This window comes from Chinchilla lanigera, unplaced genomic scaffold (genome assembly GCF_000276665.1).
Source record: "Chinchilla lanigera isolate Chin_1 unplaced genomic scaffold, ChiLan1.0 scaffold00041, whole genome shotgun sequence".
Lineage (NCBI taxonomy): Eukaryota > Metazoa > Chordata > Mammalia > Rodentia > Chinchillidae > Chinchilla > Chinchilla lanigera.
The window spans coordinates 4,063,738-4,077,343 of NW_004955442.1; the positions used below are offsets into that span (position 1 = coordinate 4,063,738).

Below are 13,606 nucleotides of genomic sequence, written 5' to 3' on the forward strand. Positions count from 1 at the left end.
GGGCACTTTAAAATAATCCCTCTAAAGTTCAAAGAATTGAGATAGCAATGAGGTAACACCTAAATATGCAGAAGTATGCATGTGTGTGTGTGTGTGTGTGTGTGTGTGTGTGTGTGTGTGTTCCACTAGCAGGTCCTTGGGCCCCAGTAGAAGAACATGGGGCTCTCAGACTCATTTAACTTTGTCTGCAAAAGAATGACAGAGCTCCTGTAAGTGGGTGTGGATAATGCAAACTGACACTCAGCCCAGTACCTCACACATGGTATTTGGCAAAACGGTGGTCATATCGTTACTTTGATAGCACTGGCACCACTCACTAGATTTCCTACTAGGCACACCACCTGGTATGTGCACCTCTTCCAGAGAGGCATCTACAAAGCACAGCTGTGTGAGGACCAAGAGTCAGGACGCACTGGCCATCTACTTCACCAGTGGGACGACTGGAGCCCCCAAGATGGTGGAGCACTCTCATTGCAGCTATGGACTGGGCTTTGTGGCCAGTGGAAGGTACCAGAGACAGCCTATCTAGTGGGCCCAAGAACAGAGGGGGGTGGGTGAGTGTAGGGGTGAGGGAGGGTTAAATGGCAGCAATTGAGGTGGGAGGCGATGAGAGGGCAAGTCAGTCTCTGGGCTTTACCCTGAGAAAAATGAAAACCCATTGGAAGTTTTTATGGAAAAATCTGCATAAGACGTTTACTATTTTTAAAACATGTATTTTTACCCAGTTCATAAAAACTGTGGCTATTCAGGGACAGCCATGTGATGTTTCAGTACATGTATATATTGTGTAATGTTTAAATTAGGGAAAACCAGGGTAAACCTACCTATATCCTCAAACACATCATTTATCCATGGTGGGAACATTCAAAATCTTCTAGCAAATTTTATCATTATCACCATTCAAACACATCATCCATTATCATTAAATACTCTCACATTGTTGTGCAACCATCTCCACCTTCCATCTTCAGAAAGGTTTTTATATCTTCCTAAACAGAAACTATACCCGCTGCATGATACTCTATACCCATTGCATACCCACTGCATACCCATTGCATGATAATCTGCTTCCCATCTCTATGAATTTAACTACTCGAGGTACCCCGTGTGAGCAGGAGTATACAATATTTCTCCATGGGTTTTGAAATTTGTCTCCTTTCACTTAGCCTCATGTCCTCAGGGTTCCTCCGTATGGGAGCACACGTCAAAGTTTCCTAACTTTTCAAGACTAAAAATGTGTTGTATTCCACGCACACATCACATTGTTAAATCCATGAACGTGCTGGTAGAAACTTGGTTACTGCCCCTCTTCTCTGGCTCTCCTCTGTGGTTCTATATGTATCATTAAGTCGGACTATGCATCATTAATGTCATCTCCTCTCCAGAAGCATTGCTCAGCCCCCATCTCCACCCCTGCTCTGGTTTAGGCTTCTAGACTCTGTCATCGTATAAGGTTTGTGTTTTGCTCTGTTAATGCATGCTCTCTGGGGGCTTCCTAGATGTATATTCTTACTAAACTGTAAGCCACTCAAAGTAAATTAAACTAAGCATTTCTACATCCCTGATGCTAAGTGTGAACTGAGTGCTAAATAAATGTTGGCTGAAAAAAAAGTGCCCTTATCCCAACGTGTTGGGACCATTTGATACCTCATATATTGCTCTTTCTACACTGTGAACTGCTTGAAAACATGGGATCTGTCATGTTAATTCTGCATCCTTAGCCTAGGTTATAGGTACACAAAAGACACTCAAAAAAATTTCAAGTTGACTTGGTGATTTGTATACATATTTGACAAGCATAAATGAGTATGCAGCCACAGTGACCAGTGCCCCAAATAAGACGATATGGATATGTAACCCTTTTTTATATCACCTACAACTGACCCCTATTTATTTTTCATTTTGAAATAGGGTCTCCCTAAGTTTCTCAGGTTGAACTCAACTTGTGATCCTCCTGCCTCAGCCTCCCAAGTAGCTGGGATTCAAGTTAAAGGCATTGCTGAGAATGCTGACTCTCTCTCCTTTTTTACAGTCGGTGGATGGGCTTGACTGGATCAGATATCTTCTGGAACACAACTGACACTGGCTGGGTGAAGGCAGCCTGGAGTCTGTTCCCTACCTGGGGTATTGGATCTTGTCTTTTTGTGCATGAGATGCCCCGAGTTGACACCAAACTTATCCTGAACGTAAGAGACCGAATGAAACATCACTGAAGTGTTGGGTGTAAATGAGATGCGTGGGGTTTGGGTTTCAAGGCTGTACGAGAAAAAGTATGAGCCAGTGAGCATAAAGCTTCCTTCATACCGATATTAGCCAAGAAATTTCCCAGGACCTTCCCTAATCTAGGTCCTGTACTGCTGCCTATCTTCAATCATTGTCTACCCCCAAGCTAGATCCCTAGATAAAGAGCATTTCCTCCCTCCAAACCTTTGTACAACCTTTTTTCCCTCCCTAAGGTGCCTCTCTATCAGCTTCTTCCCCGTGATCCTGTCAAAACCCTGGTCACTCGGCAAATCTTTGGGTCAAATCGGAGTCCGCTCAGCAGCATGTCCTGCTGTCCATGGTGCTTACCATGAGTCTTGCACCCACCTGCAGTCCTGTTGACCCTTGCCCAGCCTCCCAGGGGTTTCTCACGCAGAGGGAGAATTGGTACGCCCAGCAAAGACACAGAACGTCTTTCTTCTGTCCTCTGAATCCTAACAGATGGTCCCTAAAACATCACGGAGCCAATCTGCCTATAATTTTGTTTTAGGCAAGCTGTATCATATGGTGACAAGTAGCACAGGCTGCACCCTCGGTCAGACATGGCTCTCAGCCTAAATATTCCCTAATAGTGTGGCCATGGAAAAGTCACCTAGCCTCCATGAGACTCAGTTTCCATATCTGAAAGAAATAAAGAAAAGGATAACATAGTTCTATAGAGTTATCATGAGAATGAAATGGTACCAGGCATAGGGCCTGGCACATTGTAGGTTCTTAGCACACATTATTATTATTTGTAAAATTCATCATCATCGGATCCATATAGGACTTGATCAGCTAATGTGTGTATGTGTGTGTGTTCTCCCTTTATTGCCCTGCTCTGACATAGTGTGTTCTTTATCTACTGCTCTGGTAAATTAACCCAAAATGTAGCAGTTTAAAACACACCATTGGTTATGTGCCAGTTTCCACTGGTTAAGAATCTGGAAGCACTTCAGGTCAGTGGTTCTAAAGCTAGAGCTCTCATGAGGTTGTCAAGATATCAGCAGGTACACTATGCTCACAGCAATAGCTAAAAGGTAGAAGTAACCATGTGCATAACCACAGATGAAAGGATAAGTAAAATGTAGTCTATACCTTCAATTAAATATTGTTCAGCCTTTATAAGGAAGGCAATTCTGCTACTACATGGACGAACCTTGAGCATATTATGCTAAGTGAAAGAAGCCAGGCATTGAAAGATAAATGCTGTATGATTTCACTTACATAAGGTTCCTGGAGTAGTTAGGTCAATAGAGACAGGAAGTAGATGGGTGGTTACCAGGAGTGAGGGAAGCGGGTAACAGTGAGTTATTATGTACTGAGTTAAAAGTTTGTTTGGAAAGATAATGAGTTTGGAGATGGATGGAGGTCATAGTTTCATAGCAATATGAAAATAATGTCCACTTTAAAATGGGTAAAGTAAGTAAATGTGATGTTGTACTTTACCACAACAATAATTTTTAGAAACATATCATGACTGCAGTCATCTGCAGGCTTGGTTGGGGCTGGAAAATCTGCTCGAAACCATGTTTCTTAGAGACTTCCATTGCTCACTGACTACTGGTGGTAGCTTCAGTTCCCCACTCTGTGTGCTCATCCACAGAACAAAGTGGACTCACAGCACGGTAGTTTGCTTCCTCCATAGTGAGCAACCCAGGAGCAGGAGAGAGCAAAGCCTCCAAACCAGATGCCATCATGTGTGTAGGCCCTAATCTCAAAGGTGACATCCATCATCTTGACTATGTGCTATTGGTCACAGAAGCCAATTTAGGTGTACTGTGGGAAAGGACCCCCAAAAGCATGAATATCAGGAGGTGGGGGCCTGCTCTCTTGGGAAATATTCCACACGTAGTTAATAATGAGAATATAAAGGCCCAGTTCACCTGCTTCACTTACATGAAATGAACAGTGACCCTAAGAACTGGTTGTTGTTGCTGTTGTTTGTTGTTTGTTATTGTTGTCCGGAAAAAAGGTCTCTGTGTATCCCAGGCTGCCCTTGAATTTATGATCCTCCTACTTCAGCTGAAATGAGAGGTGTATGCTCTCATGCCTGGCTTATCTCTGGTTTTTGTTTAGACCCTCTCCAGGTTCCCGATAACCAACCTCTGCTGCGTCCCAACCATCTTCCGGCTGCTTGTTCAGGAGGATCTGACCAAGTATGGTCCATCACATGGGGCTTTGAGGGTCTGATGATGCTAGTATGCAGCAGGGAAGGCCACGTACACACCATCTGCTCCTGGAGCAGCTTATGGAACAGGGAAGTTTACCCTGTGGGCCTTTGGGCATCTGTACCCATGAAGGGTGCTGGAGGGTGGGAGGCACTGGGCCCTGACTTGGGTGACTTTCCTTTCCCACCTGAGAAAGGTACCAGTTCCAGAGCCTGAGGCACTGTTTGACGGGGGGAGAGGCCCTCAACCCTGATGTGCGAGATAAGTGGAAGAGCCAGACCGGTCTGGAGCTCCATGAAGGCTACGGGCAGTCAGAAACGGTGAGCACAGGGGTCAGGCCCTGCCTCCATAGCAGCCCTCGGCCATCTGAGGATCGTAGCCTATAACACCTCCTGCCTTTGTGACTGTCCTCTCCCTGACACCTGTCTCCAGAAGGAAACATGGACAATGAAACTGTAGTAACAGGGGCTGGGGATTTAGCTCAGCGACAAAGCGCCTGCCTGGCAAGCGCAAGGTCGTGAGTTAGATTCCTGGTACCAGAAGAAAAACAAAAAAACAAACAAACAAAAAAAGAAACTGTAGTAACAGAACTCTGTCAGCTTTTCTGCCTTTTGGTTTAAAAGTAAAGTAATTGCCTAGTTGTCCCAACAAACAGCTCTTGCGGCCGAGGGTATTGTCTGTCTCCACCAGAACAATACACACCTGTTCCTGATGGAGCCCCAAACCTAAGCAGTGTCCTCTGGCTTAGTGATAATATATGAATTTCTTTGTGTGAGTACACATTAGTGCACTCTGTAAATGTTTGTTGACTATGGAAAGAGAGGAGAAAAGGAAGGAAAGAATGAAAGGAAGGAGGGTAGGATAAATGAGCGGACGGATGGATGGATGGATGGCTGGGTGGATGGCTGGGTGGATGGCTGGGTGGGTGGCTGGATGGGTGGATGGATGGACGGATGGGGAGAGGAATGGAAGCGAAGTAAGGAGGGTAGGAAGGAAAATGGAAACAAAGAAATAAAAAGAAAAAGAGACTGTGGAAGATAGGAGGGAAAAGAAAGGAAAGAAAACAGAGGAGGAAAGAAGGGAGAGGAGAGAAAGTGAAGAAGGAGAAGTAAGGGAGGGAGAAAGAACTGGATAGCAGATGAGAGAAAGGCACCCATCAGAAAAGATGCAAAGAAGATGCAGCTTGACTGGCTCCTGACTGGCTCCTGTTTCTCTCCAGGTTACAATCTGTGCCAACGCAAGAGGCACAAAGATCAAGTCTGGTTCCATGGGCCGAGCATCCCCACCTTACGATGTGCAGGTAGGACAGTGAAAGACCTGTGCTAAGTGAGCCCAGGCTTGGCTGGTGGGTGGCCTGGTGATGCAGATGCTCAGACACTGTCCTATGATTGTTCCCATCAGATTGTGGATGATGAGGGCAACGTCCTGCCTCCAGGAGAAGAGGGGAACATTGGTGTCCGCATCAGACCCACCCGGCCCTTCTGTTTCTTCAATTGCTATTTGGTAAGGGACAAGGAACAGCCATTCTCATTACTATAGAGTTCATGGCAAGACTTGTGCAGCACATTTTATAAAATACCTGTTGTTTGACCCTTGCATAACTGCACAAAGTAGGTTGCTACCATTATCCCTAAGGTACTATCACTGATCAGAAAAACTATTGTTGATAAGCAAACTACAGAAATGAAGTGACTCATCCACTGTCACCCAGTCAGTAGCATGGATCATTGGACTTAAACAGAGGTGTGTCAAGGGTGCAAACATATGACAGGAAGTTGTCCTCATCATTTAAAGAAGAGAAAAACTGAAGTCCAGGGAAAGAAAGGGACTTACCAAAGATCAGACTGCAATTATAGGTCAGAGTCAAATTTTCAGGATTCTTTATGTGGTTTCCTGACATTCCTTGTGCTTTAAGATTTCAGTTCAAATTTCTGCAGCAGTCAGAAATAATATAGCATCATGTATTGATAGTCTGTTTCTGACAAGTTAAAACCACCCTCCCCCCAAATTAAGTGTGCATTTTCCAAGTTCATGTTGGCCAGTCCCAAATAGCTGAAACTGCAATACTTGTCAAACTAATATACCCATATCAATTTTATACCCAATATTTTATTACAGTAAAAGATACATTGCCATTAACCTCCCTCACAATATTCCTCCTCACTTAGAACACACTTATCCCATCATTCTTGCCACTTTCTGAAGCAGTTCTGGCAGTCCTCTTTTGTCAGTGTCTTTGCGAGATGTGGCCAAAAATAGAGTGAATGGTTCTGGTGAGTACCATCCAGTGAAAAGGCAGTGTTGTAAACAATATTACAGTGTGTCCTCATCCACCTTATTCACTGGATATGGCACTGTGCCACTTCTGCATCTTCCCCAAAGCCAAAATCACCATGAAAAGTAAACATTTTGAAAAAATTCAGGAAATCAAGGCAGCTACAACAGCACAACTAAAGACATTCATGAAAGAGGACTTCCAGAATTGCTTGAGAAAGTGGCAAGAGTGATGGGATAAGTGTGTTCTAAGTGATGTGAAGTATTTTGAGGGGGTTATTGGCAATGTGTCATTTGCTCTAATAATTGTTTAAAACTTAAACATTCACTCTGGTTTTCTGATCATACCTCATACCCTTGTCAAGTTCCATGAAAATGTTTGTAAGCATTTTAATTCAGGTTGCATTCAGTCCATAAATCAACATAGAAAGAACTGACATCTCTCTAATTCTTTCCATCTTTCTATTTATATATGTCTTCTTTAATATCCTATACTTTTACATGTTCTATGTACACACACAGATTTTGCACTGGATATATTTTTAGGCACTGATAGCTTATCTTTTTCCTTTTTTCTCAAAATGCATTTTTCAGTGGTGACATAATTTTATAATTTCCCTACCAAAAATGCACCCATATTAAGTGTATGGGTCAGTGACATTTGACAGATGTATGTGCCTCTGTATCCACCACCACAGCCAAGATAGGGAACATTACTGTCACCCCAAGAGTTCTCTTGTGCCCCTTTGCAGTCACTCTCCCTACTCCAGATCCTAGGCAATTTGTATATTATTTGTTTTTACTATATAATAATTTTACCTTTTAAAAAAGAATTTACATAAATGTAACCATAAAATACCCACTTTTGAGTGTCTAGTTTCCTATGCTCAGCATAATATGCTTGCCATTCTTATATATTGTTGCACGTACTAGGAATTTATTTCTTTTTATTGCCCAGTAGTAGCTTTTTCTTTAAAGCTGTGAGAATCGCAGTTTATTGTTTGTGTTCTCTTTCCTCCACCCTTGACTCCCACCCATGAATAGGTCTTTCAACCAACCCCTCACTTTCTACCTCCTACTTCCAGTGTGTTTTTTATTCAGAGACAAATCACTGGAATCCACCCTGAATCACTTCCTGGCAGCTCCCTTCAAATTTAAGGAGGGACACCCACAAAGTCACAGGACCATACTCCCTGCTCACAGGGCATTCTGGCTGGCACGGGCTTTGGAACTAACTGCTGGGCTTCTTGCTGGGGGCTCCCCAACCTCCTGCACAGAGCTGCTGTGGCAGTGGCCGCCCTAAATGGCGCTCAGCTGGTCCCTCAAGGGCTTTCTGTGTCTTTCAGGACAATCCTGAGAAGACAGCTGCATCCGAACAAGGAGACTTTTACATCACAGGGGACCGAGGCCGCATGGACGCAGATGGTTACTTTTGGTTCTTGGGAAGAAATGATGATGTGATCAACTCCTCAAGGTCGAGCTGTCTGCTCTTTTCTTTGCCCTTTGTGCTTTCACAGGGGAAGGAAGGTCCCCTTGGAAAAGTTTGTTTTTCTCTTCCAGCTACCGCATTGGACCTGTTGAAGTGGAGAGTGCCCTTGCCGAACACCCTGCTGTCCTTGAGTGTGCTGTGGTCAGCAGCCCAGACCCCATCCGGGGGGAGGTAGGAAGACCAGCTCAGGACGTGGCCTCCTGCTTCTGTACCTATTAGCACCCAGCAGAGCAGGCAGGAAGGGCCGGATACCCCCATCCAGTCCCACCAAATACTCCCATTAGCCTCCTTTCCTTTTTATTGAGCATCACCTTTCACAACTTCAGAGAAATCCTTTCTAGAGGGACATGATGTGAAAACACCAAACTTCCCTCTTGAGGGAACACTGAATGAGGTTCAGAGGGGCTGTTGAGCACTTCTTGGTGGCAGATGTAGGTTCTGTCATTCACTCTGCCCAGTAAAAAGTCCTTTTCAGTTTGCACGTGAGGATCCAGTGAGCACACTAGACATGGTTGCTGAGGGCTCTACCTCAGAAGGAACAGCCAACTTGAGAGATGCCAAGATATGTATCCAAAATGGCCTTGATATACCAGGAACATGAGCCAAGTGTAATAAGCTGAGCTTTACAGGAGAAATACATATTCCCTTTTGTAGGTTCCAGAGGAACAGAACTGGAAAGACTGGCTAACACACCAACATATTTTCACTGACTGTAAACCCAATATAATCTTAAAGTACAATGCAACTTTCTCATGAAAGTTATTGCAACATCATTTTGCACCCTTGAAAGCATCAGAGTCAGAGGAGGGATTCTCAGATCTGTAGACCTCAAGTTAGACTTCTGAATCAGACTGACTGGGATGCAGCCCAGTCAGCAGCCCCCTGCCAAATGATTCCCCACTAAAAGTTGAGTCCAGGAATATAGGATGGGGGAGATGTGAATCCCAGCCATGCTGGAGAAATTACCTTGGAAAAGTATACCTTGTCAGCATGGTGTCAGTTCACTGGAGCCAAAACAGATGGCTGTATCTTTACAGTTAGTTCGTGTATAATGCTTAGAATAGAGCCTGGCACATAACAAGTGCTCAATAAATGTTTCGTATTTTTCATAGTAAGACAAAGCACTTGCTGGAAGTCATATCTGCCTAAATATGAAATGACAGTGAGCTTCCCACCTCTGGGAGGTGTGTAAGGACCATGAACTGCCCTTAAGATGCTGGCAGAGTTTGAGGCTCATGTGGACCTGCAACCCAGTGGCTATTTGAGCTTTTTCATTCCTATGAGAAACCCTGCTCAGTTATGCCTGAGTATAGCGCTCTTACTCCTCCTGGGCAAGAGGCAACCTGGGCAGAGAAAGCCGAGGTACAGATGTCTTCAGGATGCTCAGAATAGAAGTAGCACAGCTCAATATTTGTTGATTGTAAATATTCTGTCCCACTCACCCACTTCCCACCCCCATGCAAAAAAAGGAGAACACAGCTTCTCTTAGAAGTTCTTGTATTTTCTCCAGCACTGCTCTCCTGAACCCATTCCTTGCTATCCTGCTAGTCAGGAAAAACTGGAAGCAAATGGCCACAGGAGTCTGTGAAGCTCCTTTCTCCAATGCATTTGCCTCTTGAGAGAGGTAATGTTGCCTTCTAATGGGGTCATGGCAGCATAGGAGTTTGCTTGGCAAAGAGATAGGGCTCAGAACTCAAGAACTCATTCCACCAAACCAGTGCTTCCAAGAGTTGAGCCTGAAAAACAAACTACAGAGAAATTCACGCTGTCCATTTCAATGGCTGTGCCCGTGAAATTAGCAGAACCATCAGGATGGGCTGGGAAGTGTGAGCACACGGTTACAAGGCTGCCTGAGGAGAGAAGAGTTGTGATAGAAGGCTTGATCTTGTGGGGGTCTTTGCAGGTGGTGAAGGCATTCATAGTCCTCACTCCAGCCTACTCATCCCATGACCCAGAGGCACTGACCCGGGAACTCCAGGAGCATGTAAAGAAGGTGACTGCTCCATACAAGTACCCTAGGAAGGTAAACACCCTCTGTTCTAGGTCACAACAAGCCGGGAAGTCAGAGGACCACATGGCACTTGGGCTCACACACAGGGTCAGGCTCTGTGCCACATACTGGGAGGGCAGAGGCAGAGAGACACACACCCTCAGTTCCTGCTACAGCCTTTCCTTCCCTCCTTCCCTCATTTCTCTCTTTCTTCTTTCTTTCTTTTCAGTACTGGGGATTGAATCCTACAGTAATCTACCACTGACTTACATCCTAAGTCCTTTTTATTTTTTATTTTGAAACAAGGTCTCATTAAGTTGGCTTTCACCTTGTGAACCTCTTGCCTCAGCCTCCTGCGGTGATTGGATTACCACCTCACCCAACTTGTCGGTCTGTTTTTTTACTGGGGCCTCCCCCAGGCACACTGTGCTCTTCTCTAAGAACTAGCCCATAAATCAGATAAGGAAGGTGGTGCAGAAATGCTGAGAGACCCCCTGCTCCAGGCTCTAGCTACTTGGATCGTTGGCACTTGGGCAAAAGCCTGGCTCATGAAAGCTTTCCCAGAAGTGGCAGCAGATAATCTCTCTTTCAAGACAAGTGTCTCTTGGGAAAATGATTTCTAAGTGCTTTTTGTTTTTGTTTTTTTCTGGTCACTAGGTGGCTTTTGTTTCAGAACTGCCGAAGACGGTTTCTGGAAAGATCCAAAGGAGTAAACTGAGAAACCAAGAGTGGGGAAGATGATGTGCAACCCCAGGTCCTTAGCCCTCTGGATGTTCCAGGAAGTGGTGGAATCACTGGTCAGCCCCTGCTCAGAACAGTGACCCCTCAATCCCATAGCCGTCAAGATGCTCAGCTTCTAAGTGGGCATCTCCAGGATCACTGCAGGATCCTGGAGGAGAAAGGAAGAGAGCACCACTGACCCAGAGCACACAGCCACGGCCCAGTCTGGCAAATGCTCAGTGGCTCAACTTGCCCTGCTGACTGGAGGCATCCCCTGCATCTACCCCTTGGTCTTACTAAGAGCCCCAGCTGCCTGGAGCAATAACGGGTCAGCATAGCCTTCATTATTTGTGTATCATCCCTCATGTGGGAGCATAAAGATTTAACCTTTTGGATGAAGCCATTTGGTAACAGCATCCAGGCCATAAAAGTGGCCATCCCCTTTAACTTAGAAATTCCAACTCTGGAAGGCTGAGGCAGGAGGACTGCAAGTTCAAGCCTTGGCCCGCTTAAAGATTTAGCGTGACCCTGTCTCATAGCGGGGAAAAAAGCCCTGGGTATGTAGCTCAGTGCAAAAGCATGGGGTTTAATTCCCCCGTACTGCAAAGAAAAAAAAAACAGAAAACGTTTGGTGCACAGAGATGTTCACTGCAGCATTGTTTAAAACTGAAAAACAGAGCAAAATATCAATGTCAAAACAACAAGAAAAATGATTATGCCATCATCAATTAAATCAATAGCATATTAGATGGTTATTTAAATTATTCAAGCATTGAGATTTTTATAGGTAAATGGATATAACTTGAGACCATACTCATCAGTGAAATAAATCAGATTCACATGTGTAAACATCATGTTGTCTCCTTGGTGTGAGAAATTGAAAGGGTAAATAAGATCTGCAATGTACAACAGATATTGTGAAATGAGAAGAAATTGTTAAAAAGGAAAAAGGAACTAGGATGGGGGCAAGGGGAAAGGAAGGGAGGAAAAAGGGACAAAAATGCAAATTAGTTATACCATTAGTGTCTCTTAGTTTATAGAAAAAGAAAGTTTACACTAATATTGATTGGAGAATTTTTTATGTCCATATCTTGTACTCTGAGGAACTACCTTAAAGGTAATAATATACAATGTATTGACTATTGTTATTCTCCTATCTTGTTATGAAATTTTGTTTTACCTTTTTTCTATAAAATAAAAAAATACTCAAGGATAGTTTATTATATCTTAGGAAAAACATAAGATATATTAAATTTTGAAAGCAGAATGAAAATTATTTACATACTGCGGAATCACAATTCTGGGGTGGGGGAGCAAAACTATAGCAAGGGAAACAACTGGAAGGAAATGTACTTAAATGTTAGTAGTAACTTAGCAACTTTCCTGGGAATTGAGGGGGGAAGAAAAATAAAAGATAGTCAGTTTTTCCTTTCTTCTATACACATCTGTACTTTCCAAGTACTTTTAATAAGTAGTTACATCTACTTCAATGACAAAGTTATTTCAGAAAAACAATCTCCCCAAACCACATGCCGCCTCTTGTCTAGCTCACCTTTCTGTACCCACACTTCATCCTGGGAGGCCAGTGTGTTATGTGCTACCCTGGAAGAGCTCAAAGACCAGACCCAAATCCACATCCCAGCCTCCAGCTGGAGGGGGTGGCTTGGGACAGCTGAGACCAAACACAGGGATAAGATGCTGGTGGGAACTCAGAGCAATCCTAGTGCCCCTTCCTAATTCCTAGCACCTCCATCCATTCCCAAGTACACATTCATCAAGCACCTACTCAGTACTGGGGTGGGAATCTGAAGATAAGCAAAAGCCAACCCAGTCCCCACCTGTAGGAGCTTGCTAGGTCACCATGACCGAGTCCCACCAACTAAGTGTTTAACAAAGGTTTATTCATGCAACAGTTCTGGTGGCTCCAAGTTCAAGATGAAGGTGTTGGCAGGTTGGTTTCATTATGGGGCCCCCTCTTCTGTCAACTGCAGATGGCCATCTTCTCCCTGTAGCTTCACATGGTCTTTCCTCTGTGCATAGACGTCTGTGTCCTAATCTACTTTTCTTATGAGTACACCTGTCACGTCCTCCTGGATCACAGCCCACTCTGTGACCTCACTTTAACTTAATCTCCTTTGTAAGACCCTCTCTCTGAATACAGTCACGCTCTGATGTCCTGGGTTAGGACTTCAGCATACGAATGAGGGGACAGAGGAGACAATTCATCCCATAAACTACTCGTACAGAGTTTACTCAGTGGAGAGGCAGATATCACTTACCACAGGATGATGAAAATGAGTGCACAACCACGGTAAATGCCATGAGGAAAACATATGCAAGGTGACCAAAAAAATATGGTGAATGTTTATTTTTTAAGTTTATGACAGTAAAAAGTACATTACCATTAATCCACCTCAAATATTTCCCTTCACTTTGAACACACCTATCCCATCGTTCTTGCCACTTTCTGAAACACTTCTGGAAGTCCTCTTTCATGAGTGTCTTTAGTTGCACTATTGTGGCTGCCTAGGTGTCCTGAATCAATTCAAAACATTTACCTTTCATAATGATTTTGACTTTGGGGAGGAGCTGGAAGTCACATCATATGTGATTCATAAAAAAGGGTGGACGAGGACACACCGTGATGTTTTTACCACACTGCCTCTCCAGTGGTGGCACCCAGCAGCAGCAGCAGCAGCAGCAATATTCACATTTTTATCA

At 44.1% G+C, this 13,606-nt stretch overlaps 1 protein-coding gene across 2 annotated transcripts in view; it reads left to right on the forward strand.

Annotated features, from left to right (window-relative positions):
• Acsm5 (acyl-CoA synthetase medium-chain family member 5) overlaps window positions 1-11,421 on the forward strand; it is a 28,100-nt gene extending 16,679 nt beyond the window's left edge. The window contains exons 5-14 of one of the 2 annotated variants that reach the window (XM_005391127.2): window positions 364-507; window positions 2,033-2,186; window positions 4,321-4,400; window positions 4,609-4,732; window positions 5,632-5,712; window positions 5,814-5,915; window positions 8,033-8,160; window positions 8,247-8,346; window positions 10,079-10,198; window positions 10,823-11,421. In XM_005391127.2, coding sequence (XP_005391184.1) covers window positions 364-507; window positions 2,033-2,186; window positions 4,321-4,400; window positions 4,609-4,732; window positions 5,632-5,712; window positions 5,814-5,915; window positions 8,033-8,160; window positions 8,247-8,346; window positions 10,079-10,198; window positions 10,823-10,906 — 1,117 coding nt within the window. In that variant the 3' untranslated portion in view covers window positions 10,907-11,421. The remainder of the gene's footprint in view (window positions 1-363; window positions 508-2,032; window positions 2,187-4,320; window positions 4,401-4,608; window positions 4,733-5,631; window positions 5,713-5,813; window positions 5,916-8,032; window positions 8,161-8,246; window positions 8,347-10,078; window positions 10,199-10,822) is intronic. The other variant, XM_005391128.2, reaches the window with a different exon arrangement.
• The last annotated feature ends 2,185 nt before the right edge of the window (window positions 11,422-13,606 follow it).